The sequence below is a fragment of the Pseudophryne corroboree genome, chromosome 6, assembly GCF_028390025.1.
Source record: "Pseudophryne corroboree isolate aPseCor3 chromosome 6, aPseCor3.hap2, whole genome shotgun sequence".
NCBI lineage: Eukaryota > Metazoa > Chordata > Amphibia > Anura > Myobatrachidae > Pseudophryne > Pseudophryne corroboree.
Window position 1 is genome coordinate 105,300,079 of NC_086449.1, and position 23,081 is coordinate 105,323,159.

The window sequence follows — 23,081 nt, forward strand, 5'->3', positions numbered from 1 at the left end:
GACAGAATATAAGGTGAGAATTGAGCTGTGTGTGATGCTGGGATCAGGGCTGTACATGATGGACATCAGATTGCCCATCTCCTGCCGGGTGGCCTTCAGGTTGCCGGCGGCCGAGCTCCCGGTGACCACCATACCGGCGCCGGAATCCCGACTGCCGGCATACCAACATCTTTTCTCCATCTTGGGGGACCACGAACCCCCAAGAGGGAGAATAGATAGCGAGGCGCGTGTAGCGCGCCACCGTGCCCGCAGCGGGCTCATTTGCGCTTGCCCAGCTGTCGGTATGCCGGCGGTTGTGTTCCGGCGCCGATATGCTGGTCGCCGGGACCCCGACCACCGGCAAACCATACTACACCCCTCCTGCCTACATACATTTATCAATTTACTATGCTCTGGTGACACAAATGTAAATAGTGAATACTGGTTCAGCCGACAAAACAACTCCCTCCAATGTCTACTTTAAAAATTATTTTGCTCCAGTTACTGTAAATAATGTAAGGAAATACATGGTTGAGTTACATTATTATGAAAACATCCTACATTTGACGTCGGCAGTGCATAGCCCATTAAGTACGTCACATGTCGTGCGCTGGCTTGGAGGGAATATAAGGTGTGTGATAGGCCGTCTGCACACAAATCACTGTTGCTGTCATGGGTAAAAGGGGCGATTTATCAGAGTTGCAAAAAGGGATGATTATCGTCCTTCAGGCCAAGGGTGGCAGTATTTCTGACACAGCGCAGTTTGTGAACTGTTCGCCTGCTGCTGTGGTGAAGGTGTATCGTGACTGGACACATGGCACCATTGCAAATAACCGCCGTGGACACTGTGCCATTGATGCGAGAGGTAAATGTCGGCTACGAAGGTGCATGAGGGCTGGCCGACATGCTACAGGAGCAGCTCACCATCAATATGAACCTGAGGGCTGCCAGACGCCTGTCTAAAATGACAGTTCAGCCCGTCTAGCTGCTGTCCGTGCTGCACACGGCGGTTACTCTGGCTATTAGCTGGAGGTCATAATAATGTGACTCAACCATATATAACCTACTGTATATGACACATTTCATACCCAGAGTCCTTTGCTCCCATGACCTACCCTTTCCTTGTCAACCACCAAGAACAGTTCCACGTATCTTGTCCGGGACACGATTGCTCTCTTCCTCTAAATTCAAGAAAATAAAAGATCACATAGGTTTTCATTGTGACACACGTAGATATATGTAGAGCAGGTTACAAAAGAGCTAAACACTGTGTGGTGGCACCCTCCTGTCTCCCAGTCTGCAGTTTAATGTCAATTTGATGCGCATTAGTTCTTTTGCAAGTCTATTTCCCCTGAATTAATAATGGCAGCAATCCAATAAAAGCTAGTAACAAAAAATACCATTAAGTCTTAAAGAGAACTTTTAGTTTCCTGTCTCTGTATGGCTCTGGAGGATGAAAACTAATAAATAAAAGTAAGCTCCTCATCTGCTCTAATAACAGATTGCAATATTGTAGTTACACATATAGCAGTTTAATTTTAAAATACATTTTTAGTCAACTAGTAAGTGGCAAATGTAATATATAATGGTCTTTACACAATATAAAAAAAAACAACTAAAAACAGGTCTACACATGAAGTTGGGTACAATGAAAATGCTCTAATTGGCTACATGACTTTATAGCCCCGCTCACTTAATTTCCTGCTCTTAATGTGTTCCCAGTTTTGGATGACAACCATATGTAAAAAGAAAAATAAATTATTCTGTGTCCCCACTGTCCGACCAAATGCATTTTGTCATTTCAGTTTTGCGAATAGGGAGTACAAGGGAAAGGTGTTTAGATATAAATATAGGTAAATGCATACCCGCAGTAATTGCGTCATGCTGGGAGAGTGCTGGTGTTCTCTCGCATGGCCAACCTCTGGACTGGACACACCACAGACCACTGGCTCCTTCTTCACATTCTCAAGTCGATAAATCAGGTGATGGGACTTGGAGGAAGATTGTAAGGGTTCAATACCGTAGCTTCCATTTTGCAGGTGCAGCAGGCCGCTGTGACACAAACAGAACTATTATGTAACCTAAATGGTTTAAGAGGCAGCAGTTCATCTAAATCTGTAAAGTCATCTTAAGACATCCACAATTGTGTAGGAAAAGTTTCCATAACCAGAAAGGAAAAAGAAAAAAAGAAAGAAAGATGTCTGACATGACAAAAGCGACTGTCCTACATTATGAACTATAGGCTTTCATAGGCTTATACACTAGTAGTGTCCTTACTGACAAAAAGCATTGTGTGCACACTATGGCGAATGATTAACTCTTTTCACTTTAAGTACCAGCCAATCAGCTCCCAGCAGTCATGTTAAAACGGGCACGCATTAGCGATATGGCAGCCTACGTGCCGACATATCATTACCCCAATACACATCAGAACAATGTAATGAAGGATAGAGCGATCCCTCGTTCCGTCCTTCATTACTCTGCATGGCACCAAATGCAATATTGTCCAGTCGGCTGTGCGCAGAGCCGCACAAATCAGGCATACACACTAGGAGATCCGTATGATATGTCACTGTGATGTGGCCAGGAGCGACATATCATCCTAATATCGCTCCAGTGTGTACCTGACTTTATAGGCTGTGTTTTAAAAAAAAAAATGACAGTTAGGAGAGGATTGTGTAGTACATCTGCCCCTGTAAGCCATCTCCTCTCCCCTTGCCGTTCCCCAATTAGCAGATACTTTGAGGGGTATTAAATTAATGCCGTTTTTTCGACTGGTCGAAAATACTGCACTTTTCGCACGTTTTTAGGTCGAATTTAAAGTTTACCTATTCAATGCCCATGACTTTTTTTTTGACTAATCGAAAAATCTTGCACTGGCGAAAACCAGTGTATTGGCGAATTCGCTGCCGATACACGTGTTTTGGTGAATTTGCAGGCGTGTTCGGCACAATTTTCGCCCATGCCGATTCAACAAAAACAAAAAAAAAGTGAAATGGCATGGGCAAAAATGGATTAAAAAATGGTTGAAAATGCTCGCAATTGAATACCCTGTGTCGAATTAGTGCAATTGTTTTGATCAGTCAAAAAAAGGCACTTAATTGAATACCCTCTATAACTGTCCAATCACATGTAGCAATAATATGCCACTAGTCTACATTTAAACTTCTTCAGGCTATTAACTTCATAGGTCCATCTGTGCACAACACCCTAATAGTACTTCTAATTAATAAAATTTTTCGAGCGCTCTCAAATTAAATATAAATTTAGATATATGTCACCTTATATTTAAAATACATGTATCAATATATGCAGCTCCCACTTAACACTCTGTGTTGTCCAAATAGTAATATTATTGTAGTCCATATAGAAACATTATTTTATATATATATATATATATATATATATATATATATATATATATATATATATATATCACAATAAATTCCTTAGGTGCGCCAATGTAATTAGGATATAGTTTATAACTATCCTCTATGAAACCAATGTCCTTTTATATCACAAATGTCAATATATCTTATTTTTTTTTTAAATGATTCCAATGTTTAAAAACATTTACATAAAACCAAAACATAGGAATACAATAGATAATATCGTTAATACCTGTTTAACATGTGTAGTCTTTAGAACCATAAGTGACACAGTGTCCATTACATGCAGTAGAATAGAGCGACTGGGCGGTCTACCAGAAAGTCTGTTGGTCAGGAGTTCAGCAGGTGGACTGCTTGAGGAAAGAAGCTTTTGAGTCTTCTGTTGGATCTGGTGGGAATGGTTCTGTTTCGTCTGCCAGATGGCAGCAGGTTGAGCGTGCCATGGCCAGGGTGAAGTGGGTCCTTAACTATCCTAGTCGCCCATTTTTTGGTTCTAGACAGATACAGATCATGTACAGGGGGAAGGTCTGCTCCAAAGATCTTCTCTGCAGACCTGACCACTTTTTGGAGCCTGCATTTATCTCTCTCGCTGGTGGAACTATAGCAGACTATTATCGAGGAGCACAGTATAGATTCTACAATTGCAGAGTAGAAGAGGAGCAGGAGCTTCTGTGGGATATTGAACTTCTTAAATTGCCTTAGGAAGAACAGCCTCTGCTGTGCCTTTCCGATGATGGCCTCAGTATTGAGCTCCCATTTGAGGTCTCAGGAGATTGTGGTTCCCAGGAACTTGAAGGAGTCCACTAGTGACACCACGCTGTCGGCTATGATTAGTGGGGGTACTCTAGCTGGCTTCTTCCTAAAGTCCACTACCATCTCAACAGTTTTAAGTGGGTTGAGCTCAAGGTTGTTGCAGCTACACCACCGGACCAACCGGTCCACTACCCATCTGTACACCGATTTGTCCCCATAATTTATGAGGCTGATGACAGTGGTGTCGTCAGCGAATGTTATGATCTTAACTGTCTGAGACTTAGAGGAGCAGTCGTTGGTATACAGAGAGAAAAGAGCAGTGTTGAGAGGACACAGCTCTGATGGGCCCCAGTACTGATGGACCGTGTTTGGGAGGAGAATTCTCCCGATTACACCACCTGTTTTCTATCTGTCGGGAAGTCTACAGTCCAGGAACAGGTAGCTTTCGGGACCCCTTGGAGGAAAGTTTGCGGCAGAGTATGCTGGGGACGATTGTATTGAAAGCCGAGTTGAAGTAGACAAACAGGACCGTCACATAGTTACCGGGCATGTCCAGATGCTGCAGAATATAGTGCATGGCCCAGGTTGACAGCATCCTCGACGCACCGATACGCTCGATATGCAAACTGAAGTGGGTCAAGTGGGGGCCGGTCACAGCTTTTACTTGGTTCAGTACCATGCGCTCAAACACTTTCATGACCACAGACGTCAGTGCTATCAGTCTGTAGTCATTTAGGCTTGTGATGGTAGGTTTCTTTGGGACTGAAACAATTGTGGAGCTTTTGAGGCAGGAGAGAACTCTGTGCAGCTCTAGCGATTTGTTGACTATCCTGGAGAATATGGGGGCAAGCTGACCAGCGCATGTTCTCAGGGCGGATGGTGACACCCCGTCAGGACCTTGTGCCTTCCTGGAATTGACCCTCTTGAACATCTCCACTTCCTCATGGGCAATCTGCAATACCTTGGGTTGGCAAGCGGAGGTGAGGTCAGTGGGGGGGGGGAGGTGATTTGGATTGCAGGGGTCATCTTTATCGAACCTGCAATAGAAGAGGTTCAGCTCATCTGTTAGCAACCAGTGCATGGCGGAGTGCTTAGGGGTTTTCTTGTAGTTGGTGATGGCCTGCATTCCTTTCCATATGGATACGGAGTCATTGGTTGAGAGATCGTTTGCCAGATTGTCCGAGAACTGCTTTCTATCCAGCCTGATTCCCTTCGATACAGAGCTCCTAGTACGGTTGAACAATGCTCTGTTGCAGCTGCTTTATGCCTTCTCTTTGGCCCGACGAAGTTGCCTGAGCTGGGCGTTGAACTATGGCTTGTTGTTCTTGTAGATGCGATAGGTCTTGATACGTACACACGTTTCCTCACAGAATCTGATGTAGGATGTTGTGGTATCAGGTCGTTCAGATTGATTGCTGAGGTTTTGAAGGCCCCCCAGTCCGTGCAGTCAAAGCAGGCCTGGAGCTTCAGCTTAGCCTCGATGGTCCATTTCTTGACTGTTTTGACAATGGGCTTAGCAGCTTTCAGCTTTTGCGTATATGTGGGGAGAAGGTGGACAAGGCAGTGGTCATATAGCCAAGAGCAGCACGAGGGATTGACCGGAAGGCAGACTTGAGGGTGGTGTAGCAGTGGTCCAGGACGGGCACTTCCCTGGTGGGGCATGTCACTCGTTGTTTGAACTTTGGTAGTTCCTGACGTAGGTTGGTCATGTTGAAGTCGCGCAGCACCAAAAGCAGAGAGTCCGGGTGTTTTTGCTCCATGTCTGATATGCAGGCGGCCAGGTGATGCAGGGTTTAATTTGCGCAGGCTTGTAGGGGGATGTACACTCCCACAAGGACAACCGAGGCAAATTCCCGGGGGGTGTAGAAGGGGTTGCAGTTGATGCATAGCATCTCCAGGTGGGGGCTGCATGATTTGCTTAGGATCGTGATATTTGTGCACCACCTTTCGTTGATGTAGAAACAGATGCCGCCGCCCTTCGATATCCCTGAGAGTTCCTTGGAGCGGTCAGCTCTGTAGAGACCAAAGCCAGGCAGGAACACCAGGGGGTCGGTAATGAGGTCATCCAGCCACATCTCCATGATGCAAAGGACCGACGACCCGGCAATGCCTGACCTCGCAATGCCCAGGATGGACCTCTAATGTAATAAATGCTAATAACAAATTGTGTGCCTCTTGGGCAAATACCTTGTATATACTTTCCATAGTAGTGTTTGGTATATTTTATTGTTTATCATAAGTATGCAAGATGTAAAAACTGCTAATAAGTGTCCAATGATAAGATTATGATATATTGATATTTGCAGCTTTCATTTTAACACATATAAATTAAGAAAAATAACATTTTTAATTTATATCACACATAAAAACATTAAAAATATATATATTTAAATTAAAATGTTAAGCTACAAACTTTTTTTTTTTTAAACTTAAATTCAGGACAAAGTGGTCTTATTTACTAAGCCTTGGACAGAGATAAATTGGATGGAGATAAAGTACCAACGAACCAGTTCCTAACTATCATTTTTAAAACCCAGCCTGTGACATGGTAGTTAGGAGCTGATTGGCTGGTACCTTATCTCTGTCTACTTTATCTCCATCCAAAGCTTAGTAAATAGACCCCAAAGTATGGTTGTAACTAAGTACATGTAAGAGTAAGGTGATAGCTACCGCAGGCCAGAGCAGGTGCTGACGGCTACTCGTGACTCTGGATCCCCCTCAGCATAACCATGATAAATGCACGGGTCCTGAGAGTATACAGAAAAAATATGAAAGAACATTATTACATAGGAAAAACAAGTTGCAGTATCTATAAATCAGATGGAATCATCAAACAGGTCTATTAAATTCTGATATTAAATGTGAACACACAGACAATTCTATTTCTCTATAAGATTCCACGTGAGCTACTGAAAGTGTACTTATGTGGTATATACAGTATAGTATAAAAAGGGTATAGTACCTGCAAGTCACTTTAATGTATTGATGTGTTCATGCTTTCTTACAGCTTTCACAGACTAAATTACGTTTTGCCTTTCTTCTGTGCCCTTAATCCAAGTATTTATAGCACCGGATGTATATTTTCATTGCTCTGCTGTGTTCAGTGCATTAAGGGGCCCATACATCAGCCATCACAAAAAACAATTCACAGTTTCTGTGCATTTTTCCCCGATTTAACAATTCTCCAATACACCAATATTGCAGCTATATTACAGGGATCGTTTTCATCCAAAGGTCAGATCTCCAAATCATGGACGTGTCCATTTTAATAGTAAAATACTAGAACCGGTCTGCAAATCTGCTGATTGTTACCACACACTTCCCCGATTGGTCGGTGACATCCAACATGATTTACCGATTCCGATCACGTTTTGGTCAGAATCAGTGACTGGTGAACCCCATACATTGCAGATTTAAAAAAAAAAACAATTATCAGAAACTTGCAGAATTGCCCCAATTGATTGCTGATGTACGGGCCGCATTAGATTAAAAAAGTATCCTGATAGTAACTGTGTATAATAGCCATAGACAACGAAACCGCTAAGTCATACATGACCGAAAGGCTCAGAGGAGATAAAGCAATGTAGAAGTCAATACATTAAAGTTATCTGAAGGTGGAAACCCTAAACAGAAAGGGAGAATAAGACCAAAATAGTTAAGCTTAGGTTGAGCGTTTTTTTTTTATTGCTTTATTGCTACAAACATGTTCTGTGACCTATGAGTGTGGCCAATAAAAGCATTAAAGCAGACAGGCTGCTCTCTGACAAAGTGAGACTATAATAATAAAGAGGCATAAGCTTGGTATATGATGATCTGTGCTGAGACTTGAGGTAGGTTGAGGGGAAATATAACTTCACAGAAAGAGTAGTGGATAAGTGGAATAGCCTCCCATTAGAGGTGGTAGAAGCTAAGACAGTAGAGCAATTTAAACATGCTTAGGATAGGCATATGAATATGCTTACAAAGAACTATAGGGGGTAACAGGGTGTGGTATGGAAGGTAGATAGTAACTAGGTAGACAGTGTTTAGGTCGACCACTATTGGTCGACAGTAACTAGGTCAACAGGGTCTTTAGGTTGACAGGTCAAAAGGTCGACATGAGTTTTTTATGTTTTTGTGGTGTCGTTTTCTTCGTACAGTGACCGGGAACTCCAATTAGTGTACCGTGTTCCCTCTCATGGCTCACTTCGCTCGCCATGCTTCGGGCAAGGTGCCTCGCTCCGCTGCCGCTTTGCTCGGCAGATTACCGTTCCAAATGTAGTCCACGTGGATTGTTAAGTATGAAAAGGTTCAAAAAAAAGAAAAATTTCATGTCGACCTTTTGACCTGTCGACATAGAACATGTCGACCTAAAGACCCTGTCAACCTAGAAACCCTCTCAACCAATAGTGGTTGACCTAGATAGTGTCGACCTAGTTACTGTCGACCTAGAGACCGGATCTCGGGGGTACACACGGAGAGATCTCTCCGCGTGTGTGCCCATTGCGATTACGATGCGCGGCACCGTGCGTCGTTATTGCCGGGACTAGATTTAGTCAGGTCGTTCACTTTGCTGCTGTGTGAAGTGAGCGCCTCCCCCTACCCCACACACTCCCTCCGCTCAGCACACATCGCGCTGTGTGCTGAGCGGGGGGAGAGATGTTTGCTGAGCGGTCTGTGCTACATCACTCAGCACACATCTCTAGGTGTGTACCCCCTTAAGGATCAAATAGGGTTGAGGTTATCTAAAAGATAAAAAAAAGGGGCAGACTAGATGGGCCAAGTGGTTCTTATCTACAGTCAAATTCTTTCTATCTAAAGAGCAGATGGGTGCATATACCACCAGAGGGCAGTGTAAACCCTTCATGGATGGCAGCAGATCATCATATACCAAGCTTATGCCTGGACCGGTTGTCATTGTTTTATTTACAAGGTCCATTTTGCTGACAGATCTGTGCACACTCTGCAGCCGCACACACATACATGGGAGAGTCAGAGGTGCCACTCAGTCACATCACCACTTGGGGTTAAGGGGCCTAAATGGATGGCAATAGGGATTTTGCATGTAGGCAAAGATTAAACATGTAATTTCACATTTTATACTACTAATGTTCTCCTTATATAAATCTTTTTTTTCAATTTTTTTTATTACACTGCCCTTTCTCAATGCATACATTACCCATACACTGTGGTGGCAGCCATCTTGAGAGCTGGACCCATCACTTAGGCATCATTGAGGAGTGAGGTCATACTCACGTACTGTACGGCCAAACACAAAATGGCTGCCTCCAGTGAGCGCAAGAATGGGTACAAATGATAATTTCAATTATGACCAAAGTAGCCTACTATATCATGTGTTCAGAAAATATGTGCTGTATCAAGAAATCCTAATATAAACCTGGATAGGGAAAGTGTTAAACAATTGATTTTTATCTAGCAGGAAATCTTCTTTCACAACCAGCGTACTGGAGCCCGCCTCATTTCCCATTAGTCTAGCTGACCTATAAACTCTGTCTTATCACCAGTTCCTGCTGGCTCACCAACAACAGGACACACGTAGGAGCAACACAGATAGTATAGATGTGCTTAGGGACAAAGGATGGAGAGACATGTACAACATTTCCAGTCTAGGAGGAAAAAATGTATGTCAACAAGAAATACAGGGGCATATGCATAAAAGAGTGGAGCGAGATAAAGTACCAACCAATCAGCGCCTAGCTGTCATGATACAGGTTGTGTTTGAAAAATGACAGCGAGGACCTGACTGCTTGGTACTTTATCTCCATTTTATCTCTCTCAAGCTTTGATACATATGCCCCACAATCCTTTGTCAATCCAAAGTGGAAAAACTCTGCAATTTGATTTGCTACAGTGAAGGGTTGTCCTTTTAAATAGTAAACCAGCTATATTTACTAAAAAAAATCATATGTAAGTATCTGCCAAAGTCGCTGACCAGGATAGATAAATACACTGCCCTAAAATAAGCTATGCATACTACAGCAAACTTTTATACCTCCATTCCCAGGTACCAAAAGCCTGAGATTGCACTTTGAAAATAAATCCTAAAGGTAATGAGTACAAAACCATTTATCACTATCTTATGGAAGCCTCAACTGCAGATTTGTATTGCCAACTTGGTCATATTTTTTTTTACCCCCAAAAATGTACAATTAATTGTATTATATGTGGCACCACACAGTCATTCTACACAAGCAGTGGACGTCTTTGGGGTATAAAAGGGTGCACTATGCATTCCTCTAGAGCAGAGTGAAAGCATTCCCACCGGTTTAATGCAGATTAGTCTGTCCAGCCTTTCTAATCTCTTTGTGGTACCAACGGTCACCTTACATGGAGAATAAATAAAATTGCTCTTGATAATATATGACTTATGAGAATGGAAAGTCTGTTGAGGGACAATGGCCGATATTGACCAACACTGGGTTAAACAGCAGTGTGTAAAAGCTCCTAGACATTCTCACTTTGGGGGTATCCAAAACACCCACAATGGTGCCACGAGCACGAAAAACGGGTGTTTTCACATTTTATTATCACCGTATCCAATTAGGTCCCGCGAAAATACACATGTCCTGCGAAAAGCTGAGGACCTATATACAGTGCTCAAAAAAATAAAGGGAACACTAAAATAACACATCCTAGATCTGAATGAATGAAATATTATTATTAAATACTTTGTTCTTTACATAGTTGAATGTGCTGACAACAAAATCACACAAAAATTATCAATGGAAATCAAATTTATTAACCCATGGAGGTCTGGATTTGGAGTCACACTCAAAATTAAAGTGGAAAAACACACTGCAGGCTGATCCAACTTTGATGTAATGTCCTTCAAACAAGTCAAAATGAGGCTCAGTAGTGTGTGTGGCCTCCACGTGCCTGTATGACCTCCCTACAATGCCTTGGCATGCTCCTAATGAGGTGGCGGATGGTCTCCTGAGGGATCTCCTCCCAGACCTGGACTAAAGCATCCGCCAACTCCTGGACAGTATGTGGTGCAACGTGGCGTTGGTGGATGGAGCGAGACATGATGTCCCAGATGTGCTCAATTGGATTCAGGTCTGGGGAACGGGCGGGCCAGTCCATAGCATCAATGCCTTCGTCTTGCAGGAACTGCTGACACACTCCAGCCACATGAGGTCTAGCATTGTCTTACATTAGGAGGAACCCAGGGCCAACCGCACCAGTATATGGTCTCACAAGGGGTCTGAGGATCTCATCTCGGTACCTAATGGCAGTCAGGTTACCTCTGGCGAGCACATGGAGGGCAGTGCAGCCCCCCAAAGAAATGCCACCCTACACCATTACTGACCCACTGCCAAACCGGTCATGCTGGAGGATGTTGCAGGCAGCAGAACGTTCTCCTTGGTGTCTCCAGACTCTGTCACGTCTGTCACATGTGTTCAGTGAGAACCTGCTTTCATCTGTGAAGAGCACAGGGCGCCAGTGGCGAATTTGCCAATCTTGGTGTTCTCTGGCAAATGCCAAACGTCCTGCACGGTGTTGGGCTGTAAGCACAACCTCCACCTGTGCACGTCGGGCCCTCATACCACCCTCATGGAGTCTGTTTCTGATCGTTTGAGTAGACACATGCACATTTGTGGCTTGCTGGAGGTCATTTTGCAGGGCTCTGGCAGTGCTCCTCCTGTTCCTCCTTGCACAAAGGCGGGGGTAGCGGTCCAGCTGCTGGGTTGTTGCCCTCCTACAGCCTCCTCCACGTCTCCTGATGTACTGGCCTGTCTCCTGGTAGCGCCTCCATGCTCTGGACACTACGCTGACAGACACAGCAAACCTTCTTGCCACAGCTCGCATTGATGTGCCATCCTGGATGAGCTGCACTACCTGAGCCACTTGTGTGGGTTGTAGAGAGGTCATACAGGCACGTGGAGGCCACACACACTACTGAGCCTCATTTTGACTTGTTTTAAGGACATTACATCAAAGTTGGATCAGCCTGTAGTGTGTTTTTCCACTTTAATTTTGAGGGTGATTCCAAATCCAGACCTCCATGGGTTAATAAATTTGATTTCCATTGATAATTTTTGTGTGATTTTGTTGTCAGCACATTCAACTATGCAAAGAACAAAGTATTTAATAAGAATATTTCATTCATTCAGATCTAGGATGTGTTATTTTAGTGTTCCCTTTATTTTTTTGAGCAGTGTATTTTTGCAGCACTTATCACGGGTCTAGGGGCACTTATCACAGATTATGCTTTGCCTGCCTGAGGCGCCGCATCGGGGCTAATGGGATAGTCCCTGGCAAACCAATTAGCAGTGGTAAATTAACGCGGCTAATTGGATACCTCAAAGTCTGCTGCAACAACAGAATTAGATGATTTTTGTTCACAGCTAAGGCATTTAAAATGAACAATGGCAAACTTGTTAATGACATTTCCCAATATGACATTATCTCCTAAACTAAATGCAGCCATTTACCCTGTGACGGCTCAATCTCCCTGTGGTGTGCTGTATACTAGGCTCAGTTACAGCGTAAACTAAAAAGGGAAGCTAAATAGTAAACTTAGATACTATACCACTTCCTGTCACAGATCAAAAGCATACAGTAAGCATGTAACTGACTACGTGATCACAGGACTGTGATGGGTCATAACCCAGAGCTATATTTACAGTAAGGCATTGGGAAATACTAAGGAAAGCGGCTCACTGCAACCAATCAGATCAATTTTTAGGATACAGTATCATAAAATGAATGTAAGCATACGATTGGTAGCTATGGGCAGAATCACAGTCTTCCTTAGCCACTAAACTTTGCACATTCCAGGACAATTATCAAAACTGGTGCAAATGACAAAGGCGTTGTTACCTATTGCAAACCATCAAATACCAATGTTTGTGGACTAAACTGCACATCAACATAACATTTAGAACCCGATTAGTTGCTATGGGCTAGATAATAATTTTCTTTACTATTTCTTATTAACACTCTCGACTGCTGTTACAGTATTTATACTCCACCTCTTATTACATACACTGGCTGTGACTCAAGACCAGAAGAAAAGGGGGTCACATACGTAGAGATGTGTGCTGGGCGATCTATCACATCTCTCCCGCTGGCATGCAGGCACAATCTAGTACCGGCGATAGCAGCGCGCGGGGCTGCGCATCGCTATCGCTATGGGCATACACACGAAGAGATTCGTGCTTACTTTCTAACAATCTAACAATATGGGCCGTAAACCCCTTAACTGACGATTTTCCCCTTCAAAACCGTTCATATAGTTGCATTTTATTTTATTTATTATAGTTTAAGTATTTTTTTAAATATTTAAATATTATATTATGCACATCTGCAGAACGGATCGTCTAGTCAAAAACTGGAGGACACAGGGGCAGATGTATTAACCTGGAGAAGGGATAAGGAAGTGATAAACCAGTGATAAATGCAAGGTGATGAACGCACCAGCCAATCAGTGCCTGTTTATTTACGTATATCAGCTGATTGGCTGGTGCGTTTATCACCTTGCATTTATCACTTTCTTATGCCTTCTCCAAGTTAATACATCTGCCCCTACAGTGAGGCGGCACGGTCGCAAGTGATCTGACCATGACAGTTAAGTCTGACTTGTAGCTATTATTTTAATGCGGAGTTGCTCTCTTGAACAACGTTAGTGAATAATCCTCTTCTTCCCTGTAATAGCTAATGCCTAGAATATGTAACTCAGCCACTTCATTGTAGGTTATAGAAAAGTTTACGCTATTCAATATCATTGGCAAATACAAAGTGTATATTACACTGTAACTCATTAATAAGCACACACCTTATCTTGAATCTGGCTTGCCAGTCTAGTTCCATTTTCAGCATATGTATAAACTGTAAAATCTTTGGCTAACAAGTTTCTGTTAAGAAAAAAAAAAGAAAATGATAAAGTGGATTTCAGTATGACAAGTTAAATCTGTAACTAAACATTGCATAGTACATATTACTTGTGCTTTGTGCTCCAAGGACTACACCTGGCTGTGATGCCGTCATATGGAATCAGGAATGTTCGGTGGTTCGCTCTTGTGAGGCTGGGCGGGATTGGTTATACTGAGGCTATTATTCACTAATAGAATACTTTAAGTAGCTCCAATTCCTGGACTTTGTAATCAATGTCATAAAAATGTGCATGTGATTGGATTACAGAGCTGAGATTATGAAATCAGTTTGATGATTCCCAGAATATATGTTTCTAGAAGAGGGAGCTGCGCTACGGATACAAAGTGTTACTAAAAACAAAGACCATCCCTTTCCCCATGCAGTCTCTGTAAAAGTTCCTCCTAACGCCATCCAACTGTAGCCTTCAAGAAAACTTTTTCAGAGCTTGAAAAACTGATAGCATTGCTGGTTACTGTAGTGTTCTGCCGATACTTACATAAACACAGGTGATATCTGCAAGAGATATTCCAGCGTCGGTATATTGACCGCTGGGATCCCGTCCGGCGGGCAATTGACTGCCTCCCATCTGCAATACCTCCAGCCTTTATAATTGGGGAAGAAGAAAGTCCCAACAGGTAGTGTCCTGCATGGTTTTCATGAAACAATGCTTGGTTAATAGGCCCCTAGTAATGGAAATCTACCATCTTTACAATGCCACAGCAAGAATACAGGTTTTGGTGCAAGAATAGTGCAGATTTATGAACACTGGCATATTGGAAAAAGACGAGGAACCCATAAAGAAATGTTTATGTTATGTTCTTTTTTTTTTTTTTCTGAATAATGTCTCCGACTGAGTTCGCCAAGCACGATGTAGCCTGATGTTCCTGATGCTGGGCATACACAGGACAAATGGACGATATATATACTTCCACTATGAGATAGTCGTTAGGAGTGGTCATAATGTTTCACTCATAGATATATGTACTTGGGCTTACATACAACACTAGTGTGCACAATTTTGTTTCCTGATGTATTCACTTTATCGATGAAATACAGTATATAGAAATGTTCTCCATTGCTTGACGTACATAAAAAGAACTTAGCATTGATATTTTAAATAACCACCCTGACTGTATATGCTTTGATTTGACTGACCTTAAATAATGCAGATTTCTTGTATGAACAACATCTTGTTTTCTCTTAAATTAATCTGTGACTGTATTATACAAGGTTTGTTTTTTAGCTCAATTTTAAGGTATCCAACATATTGGTCTGAAATCTCTTCAATTACTTGAGCCACCTACTCCTGAGACTGCCCGTCAAGAATACTCATCAATTGCTGTATGCAATTCAATCAACACTTGTTCATTTGTGTATTTTAAGTTCTATTTATCTATGTTGTTTCTCCGGCAGGGTCCACAGGTTATCCACAGGATAATGCACAAAATGGTAAGCTGCTCAATCAGATAGTGATGTCACTATCCACAGGATAACAATGGGATATGATGGAGCGACAGCGGATTGGCACCAAACGGCCTCCCAGGATGCAACGGGCTCGTCCATATATCCCCGCCCACTGGCTCAGGCTAATCAGTTTTTTTGTTTGGTGCGGCAGGAGCCGCACCATGGTCAGAGGGCTGCTGTTCCTTTTATCAGCCCTAAGCTTTCTTCTGTTATTTTTTAGTCTTACAAATTTTTTGAGTGATCTTTTCTAAACAGCGTCTTATACGCTTAGAAAGAGTCGCTCCAACAACTCTCCACCAGGCCGCGACAACGCTTACCCACGAGTACAGTGCTGTTTCGGCGGGCGTCTGTGTCGGATATACTAGCAGGTCCAGCAGACGTTACCAGGCTGCGGCCGGAGCACGGAGAGAAGGTAAGGCATCGGTTCCGCTTAGTAGATGGAATACGGACACAGCCGCACTGTATTGTGAGGAGACTACCAAACAGCAGCTGATGCGGGTGCCACTGCGGGTGCACATGCGCTAGGCCTTAGGGATCTTAGGCACCAGGAATAGTATGAGGCCGCGATCTCTAGGGTTGATGTCAGCAGGGGGAGTTAGACGCGCTCCTGGTCACCCCTCCTTCCCGGTTCATGACCAGTTTCCACCGAGTCTCCCGCCATGAACTGTTTCCTCGCTTCCGTCCCAGACGCTACCACAAGGGGACTCGGTCGCAGGATAGGCCGCTGCGTCTGTGTTCACTAAGCGCTACCGCGAGCAGACCTGGACACAGCATTGAGCTGTGTGACCGGTGCGTCTGTGTTCACTGAGCGTCTGTGTTCACTATAGGTTCCCGGAGTGACAGTGTACACTAGTAGCGTCTGGATCCACTCAGCGTTCGCTAACGTACTGATCAATCCTGGAAGCGAGGCGAGTCTCCCTGTGTACCACTCTACTGAGTACGGGCTATACAGCACTACATTTCTATCTACTTTGTTCAGTATGAATAGTTAAGTTAAGTGCCTATTGCATACGAGTCTGTGTACATTTACTGTGGTTTTCTTCGCAATGCGACTGAATACGTTAGATCTGTGTAAAACAGGATTCAGTAATATGTACTCCTACTGACTTTAAAATGTGTTTGTAGTTGATAATGTGCTCATATGACTAATATATAACATGTGACTGACTGCTAGTGTGATTGCTGACTTTAATATATGTCAGTTTGTTTCTTTTGATCCTCAATGCTGGTGCATGGGTAGGGTCAGATTGATATCACTTTTGGAGGTTAAAGTGATTACAGTCACAAATTGTGTAGTACACTGTGAAAGTGCTGATAATTTATCATGTCTAAGAGCCGCAAAAGTGACGAAGGTACACTTACAGTAACACCAACACTCATATCATGTTTGTCTTGCAAAACTGTATTATCCTCTCAGGATCTGGTTCAGGATGGTTTATGTGCAAATTGTTATGCTTTTCAGCAAAATACAAGGCAGATCCCTGCACAACGTCAGGTACAGATGGATCCACCTTGGGCTATGTTTGCACAGACCTTGTCCAGTATAGCTAAATGGGTAATTCCTACAGCTTCTTTACCAGGAATGGGGTACACTATTAACTCATACATGCAGCTCCGTACCTACGGTAAATAATTTCCCCCAGCAGCTTCTCATATGAAACAAGCTGATAAACCGATGGCAAGTAAACCTTCACAGGCTACACAAGATGATTCATAGGAAGATGAAAATTCAATTTACTCTTCGGCATACGAAGAGGAGGAAGAGGGTCTCGGCTCAGTGGATATAGCTGAAATAATTAGAGCTATGAAGGCCATTTTATCCTTAGAGGATTCAGCAGAGCCTGTGTTAAAAACCAAGGCACCTGTATTTAAACTTCGCAAAACAGTTAAGACTGAATTTCCAGGGTCAGACCAGCTGACGGAAATCATGGAAGAGGCTTGGGCTACACCCAATAAAAAAATATAGAATTCCCAAAAAATGGGATTCCAATTATCCTTTTCCAGCAGGGGACTGTTTAAAAAGGGAGGTGACTCCTAAAGTAGATACGCATGCAATTCGTTTAGTGCGAAAATCTATATTGCCTTTACCATCAACATCATTAAATGATGTCACGGATAGGAGTGGATGGTTTCTGAAAACCATATTTTCTCTGTCTGGGGCAGTCATAAGGCCAGCCATGGCTTCAGCTTGGATAGCAAAGGCAGTGGCTGCCTGGGCTGATGCACTGGAAGAGGATGTTTTCTCAGCTTCTAGAGAACAAAACTCCTATATAGCTCATATTAAACAGGCTGCAGTATTCTTGGAAGAAGCGGCATTAGATATGGGTACTATTGCTTCAAGGGCATCAGCCTCAACAATAGCTGCTCGCAGAGCACTTTGGTTACGTACGCGGAAAGCTGATTCAGAATCTAAGAAGGTTTTGGAATCTCTGCATTTTGCTGGAAATATTCTTTTTGGTAAAGAATTGGCAGATATTCTGGAGTCAGAAACAGACTCCAAGAAGGTCAAGTTTCCTTCCACATATAATCCCAAACCTAAGGGTCCAGTTTTTCAGCCTTTTTCGGTCGCAAGAAAAAGCAAAGGGAAAAAGTGATCGTAAGCAGCCCCAATACAATAAGTTGGGTAAGTCAAAGAAGCATTGGGCTACCAGAGGGCCAGCTTCCAAACCAGAAGACAAGCCATCAGCCTGATGGTGCGGGCCTCCACCTGGGGGACCCCAGGGTAGGGGGCCGGCTTCTACAATTTGCACAGATCTGGCAGCAGTCTACAACAGATGCCAGGGCGCAAGAAGCGGTATCTCTAGGTCAGGCCTGGTCAACCTGTGGCTCTCCAGCTGTTGTAAAACTACAAGTCCCATCATGCTTTGCCACAGTTCTGCTATTAGGGAATGCTAAAACTGTGGCAGGGCATGCTGGGATGTGTAGTTTCACAACATCTGGAGAGCCACAGGTTGGCCAGGCCTGCTCTAGGTTATGTTTTTCCCTTCAAGAAGCATCCTCCTCAAAGGTTATTCTGCACCAGCCCGTCTCGGGTGGAGGCAAAGGCAAGGGCCTTGCAAGAAGCAGATCAGAAATTGCTTCAGTCAGGAGTAGTCATTCCAGTACCCCTGCACAACGGGTACAGGGTTTTTACTCCAACCTGTTTTTGGTTCAGAAGCCAAATGGGTCTTTTCGACCCATTCTCAATCTCAAAATGCTAAACAAATACATTTGGGTACCACAGTTTCACATGGAGACGTTACGCTCCATAGTTTTGGCCTTGGAACCAGGGGATTATATGGTATCCCTGGATATTCAGGATGCATACCTACATGTTCCTATAGCACTGTCCCATCAGTGTTATCTCAGCAGCATTTTCAGTTCCAGGCCTTACCCTTTGGGTTAGCCACAGCCCCCAGAGTATTTACCAAGATCATGGTGGTGATGGCAGCTTATCTCCGCAAGCAGGGGATAAGAATTTTTCCATATCTCGACGACCTTTAAATCCTGGCACAATCACAGGAATTGCTCCTGTGCCATCTCCAACAGACAATAACCTGTCTGCAGAGGCACGGGTGGCTCATAAATTGGGCAAAGTCATCTCTGGTTCCGTCACAACGTATGACTCACTTGGGGGCTGTACTGGATTCAAGTCTGCAGAAAGTTATTTTTTATCTCGGAATAAGATATCCAAGGTACAGTCAAGGATTCAGAAGTTGTTACACAGTCAAACAGTATCAATTCACGCAGCAATGCGAGTGATGGGTTTGATGGTGTCAACATTCGACATGGTGGAGTATGCAAAATTCCATTCAAGACCTCTGCAGCATCTGATTCTGGCCAGATGGAATGGAGTACATCAGACAATACAGAAACAGACTACGGTACTTTCAGAAAAGGTAAGAAAGTCATCAGCCTGGTGGCTTCATCTAGACAAGGGGAGACCCTTTTGGATATCAGATTGGGAGATCCTGACAATGGATGCTAGTCTTCAGGGCTGGGGAGCAGTGTCCTGAAAATTATGGTTCCAGGGACAATGGCCACAGAAGAAAGTTACCTGCCAATAAACCTGTTAGAACTTCGGACCATATACATGGCACTGATTCAGGCAAAGGACACTCTTCAAGGAAAACCAGTCCAGATCCGCTCGGACAATGCAATGGCAGTAGCGTACCTCAACCATCAGGGAGGAACCCGCAGCCAAACAGCAATGAAGGAGGTAAGTCACATTCTAAAGTGGGCAAAACTCCATCTCCCAGCCTTGTCCACAGTATTCGTTCCGGGAGCCCTAAACTGGGAAGCGGACTCTCTCAGTCGACGCGCCATTCAGGAAAGCGAATGGGCTCTACACCCGGAGGTCTTTCAGACTCTAGTAGACAAGTGGGGATTGCCAGAGATAAAGCTCATGGCATTCCGTCTGTACAACAAAGTGCCCGCATACGGGTCAAGAACAAAGGATCCCAAAGCGATCTTTGTGGCCGCCTTGTCAGTGAAATGGGACTTTCATCTGGCGTATCTGTTTCCTCCGATCATCCTGTTACCCAGGGTGATGGGGAAAATAAAGCAAGCAAAGGGTGCCGTGATTCTAATAGCTACGGCTTGGCCCAGAAGGCATTGATACACAGATCTGCAGAGAATGTCAATGGATGCCTCAACGTCCAGATCTACTAATGCAGGGTCCTTGTTATCACAGACATCTGGATTGACTGTCTTTGACGGCGTGGCTCTTGAAACCTCTAGCCTGAAGTCAAGAGGATTTTCACGACAGGTAATTCAAACAATGCTCAGAGCAAGGAAACCCTCCTCAGCTTGTATTTATCACCGAATATGGCAGGCCTATATTCATTGGTGAAGTGAGAGAAGTATGGACCCGAAATCTTTCAGAGTTTCCAGGGTCTTAGCTTTCCTTCAGGCAGGAATGGATAAAGGTTTGAAGGTGGCTTCCTTGAGAGTTCAAGTATCAGCATTGACTGTATGGTTCCAAAAGAAAATTGCCAATTTACAGGATATGCATACTTTTTTCCAGGGAATGCTGCGCATTCAACCTCCTTTTGTTCCTCCTACAGCATCTTGGGACTTAAGTCTAGTCCCTCCTACAGCATCTTGGGACTTAAGTCTAGTCCTCAAAGCTCTTCAAGTTGCTCCGTTTGAACCCCTTAATAAAGTGGATCTTAAATGGTTGACAGCTAAAGTTCTCTTTCTACGGACTATGGCATCAGCTAGAAGAGTGTCAGATTTAGGTGCGCTGCCATGTCGTTCACCTTTTCTGATTTTTTATTCAGATAAAGCAGTTCTTAGAACTAGGTCTGGGTATCTTCCTAAGATGGAGTCTAAATTCCACCTTAATGAAGAAATTGTAGTCCCGGCTTTTCAGGTATTGAGACTTTCTACGGAAGATGCGTCGCTGGACGTGGTCCGGGCCTTAAGGATCTACATGTATCGTACCAGTGGCATCGGAAAGACAGATTCTCTCTTTATTCTCTACGGATTTCACAAGAGAGGATGGCCTGCTACTAAACAGACGCTGGCAAGATGGCTTCGAATGACGATTTCAGAAGCATAATCTCAAGCTGATCTCCCTGTTCCGGCTAATGTCTCTGCTCACTCTACTTGTAAGGTAGGTCATTCATGGGCGGCACAACATGGTGCTTCAGCAGAACAAATATGTAAGGCACCCACACGGTCTTCCATTAACATATTCATTAGACATTATGCCTTGGATACTTTTGCCTCTCATGACGCTAAATTCGGGCGTAAGGTTCTCCTGTCCAATCAGGAGCGTCCCCATCACTAAATTGCTTTGGGAAATTCCATTGTTATCCTGTGGATAACCTGTGGACCCTGCTGGAAAAATATACGTTATGGTAAGAACTTACCGTTGATAACGGTATTTCTCCTAAGTCCACAGGTTCTACAGGGATCACACCCTGACGCACCTGATTTGAGGATCCTTCTACTCATTAACCTCTTCCTTCTTGTACGGAAGGGTGTGCATGTGTGTTCTTCTCGCCTGATTAGGGCTCTACATGATGTTCCTGCCTAGTGCTTTGGAATCCAACTGATTTGCCTGAGCCAGTGGGTGGGGATATATGGACGTGCCCGTTGCATCCTGGGAGGCCTGAAAGCTTTTGATCGTTTGGTGCCAATCCGCTGTCGCTCCATCATATCCCATTGTTATCCTGTGGATTTAGGAGAAATACCGTTATCAACGGTAAGTTCTTACCATAACGTATATATTTATAGATACTGTACATTGCATATAATTATCAGATGTAGTTTACCACGCTCCTATGCCTACAAATTGGTGTTTATGTGTGTTTTAACTAGAGATGAGCGGATTCGGTTTTACTCGGATTTACCCGAATCTCCTTATTGGCTCACGGACGTCACGTGTTTTGGTTAGCCAATAAGAAAAATCACAAAGAAAAGAACTTGCGATAATTCTGGCGTTAAGAACCGAGAAAATCCGAACCTGCTCATCTCTAGTTTTAATCTCTGCTGCCACAGATCCATGTTGACCTTTTCACTGGACACTAGAATGTAATGAGATTACATTTTATACATAACCCAGGTGCTATGTGTTTATTTGTGTAAAAAAGGAGAACAACAAAGTATCTAATGTAAGTGGTAATAAATGAAAATGTAACTGCTTCAAACCTGTGAGTACAATCAGTATGTATTGCACATAAGATGGGGGGAGGGATGTAATGGGGTGCGAGAATCATAAAGTGAGAGATTTTGTGAGAGATTTCTATTTTTTTTTTAAGTGGAAATCTTTTAGACAGCAAAATCAACCTGGTTTTACTGTGTAATGATTGCCGCTTTAAAAAAAAAAAAAAACTCATAAAATCTCTCACTCTCTGATTTCATACCCTTTTACATTCCCCCCTTGGTATAAAATGCACATAGTAAGATGGTATTAAATGCATATAGTTTCTAAAATTTCCCAATGAAAAACACTATAAAAGGAATACAATTTAAAATAGACCGAGTCAAAAGCTGGAAGATAATACAACTAAAATAACATTTTATATTACAAATTATAGAATTACGTCCATTAGAGGCAACAGAAGGTCACTTCAGGATAGTAAGTTAATGGCTGCGTTTAATAGGGCAGTGGTGCTAAAAGCAGTTCTTTAATATGTCCCTCTGATTTCATCAAGCTGCTACTTTGTACATATATATTACAAGGTAAGAATGACGTACAGTTTTATGAAAGTAATGAATTTATTTTCAGTAATTTAATTGAAGTACACAAACAAAGCTCAATTTGCTTACCAGATAAGAATGCCAGTCAAACCCCTACGTGTACAGGTCATTACAAAAGGACAAAGGAAATAGCTGATGCTCATGATTACTTATCAAGCCAATCAGTAGGAAGCATGAAAGACATCGCGTTTTCTCAAGGCTAAGTGGTGTATTCAATAGCTGTCGGAAGCTGCCGTTTTGTTGTAAAGACGGCAGCTTCCGAGGTTCCAACCTATTCAATATGGGCTGTTTTTCCCGACAAGTCGGGAATTGCCGATTTGTCGGAAAACACGTGGATCGGTGGAATAGCTACCGATCCGCGTGCTTCTGTCGGAAACGGGGCCAAATCCGACAGGTTTTAGCCCCCTTTCCGACAATCTCAATCCAACTGTA

At 43.3% G+C, this 23,081-nt stretch overlaps 1 protein-coding gene across 1 annotated transcript in view; it reads right to left on the bottom strand.

Moving 5' to 3' along the window:
- ADAM9 (ADAM metallopeptidase domain 9) overlaps positions 1-23,081 on the bottom strand; it is a 215,989-nt gene that overhangs the window by 81,457 nt on the left and 111,451 nt on the right. The window contains exons 4-7 of the mRNA XM_063931603.1: positions 13,900-13,978; positions 6,792-6,868; positions 1,845-2,031; positions 1,095-1,160 (exon numbers count right to left, since the gene is read on the bottom strand). Coding sequence (XP_063787673.1) covers positions 1,095-1,160; positions 1,845-2,031; positions 6,792-6,868; positions 13,900-13,978 — 409 coding nt within the window. The remainder of the gene's footprint in view (positions 1-1,094; positions 1,161-1,844; positions 2,032-6,791; positions 6,869-13,899; positions 13,979-23,081) is intronic.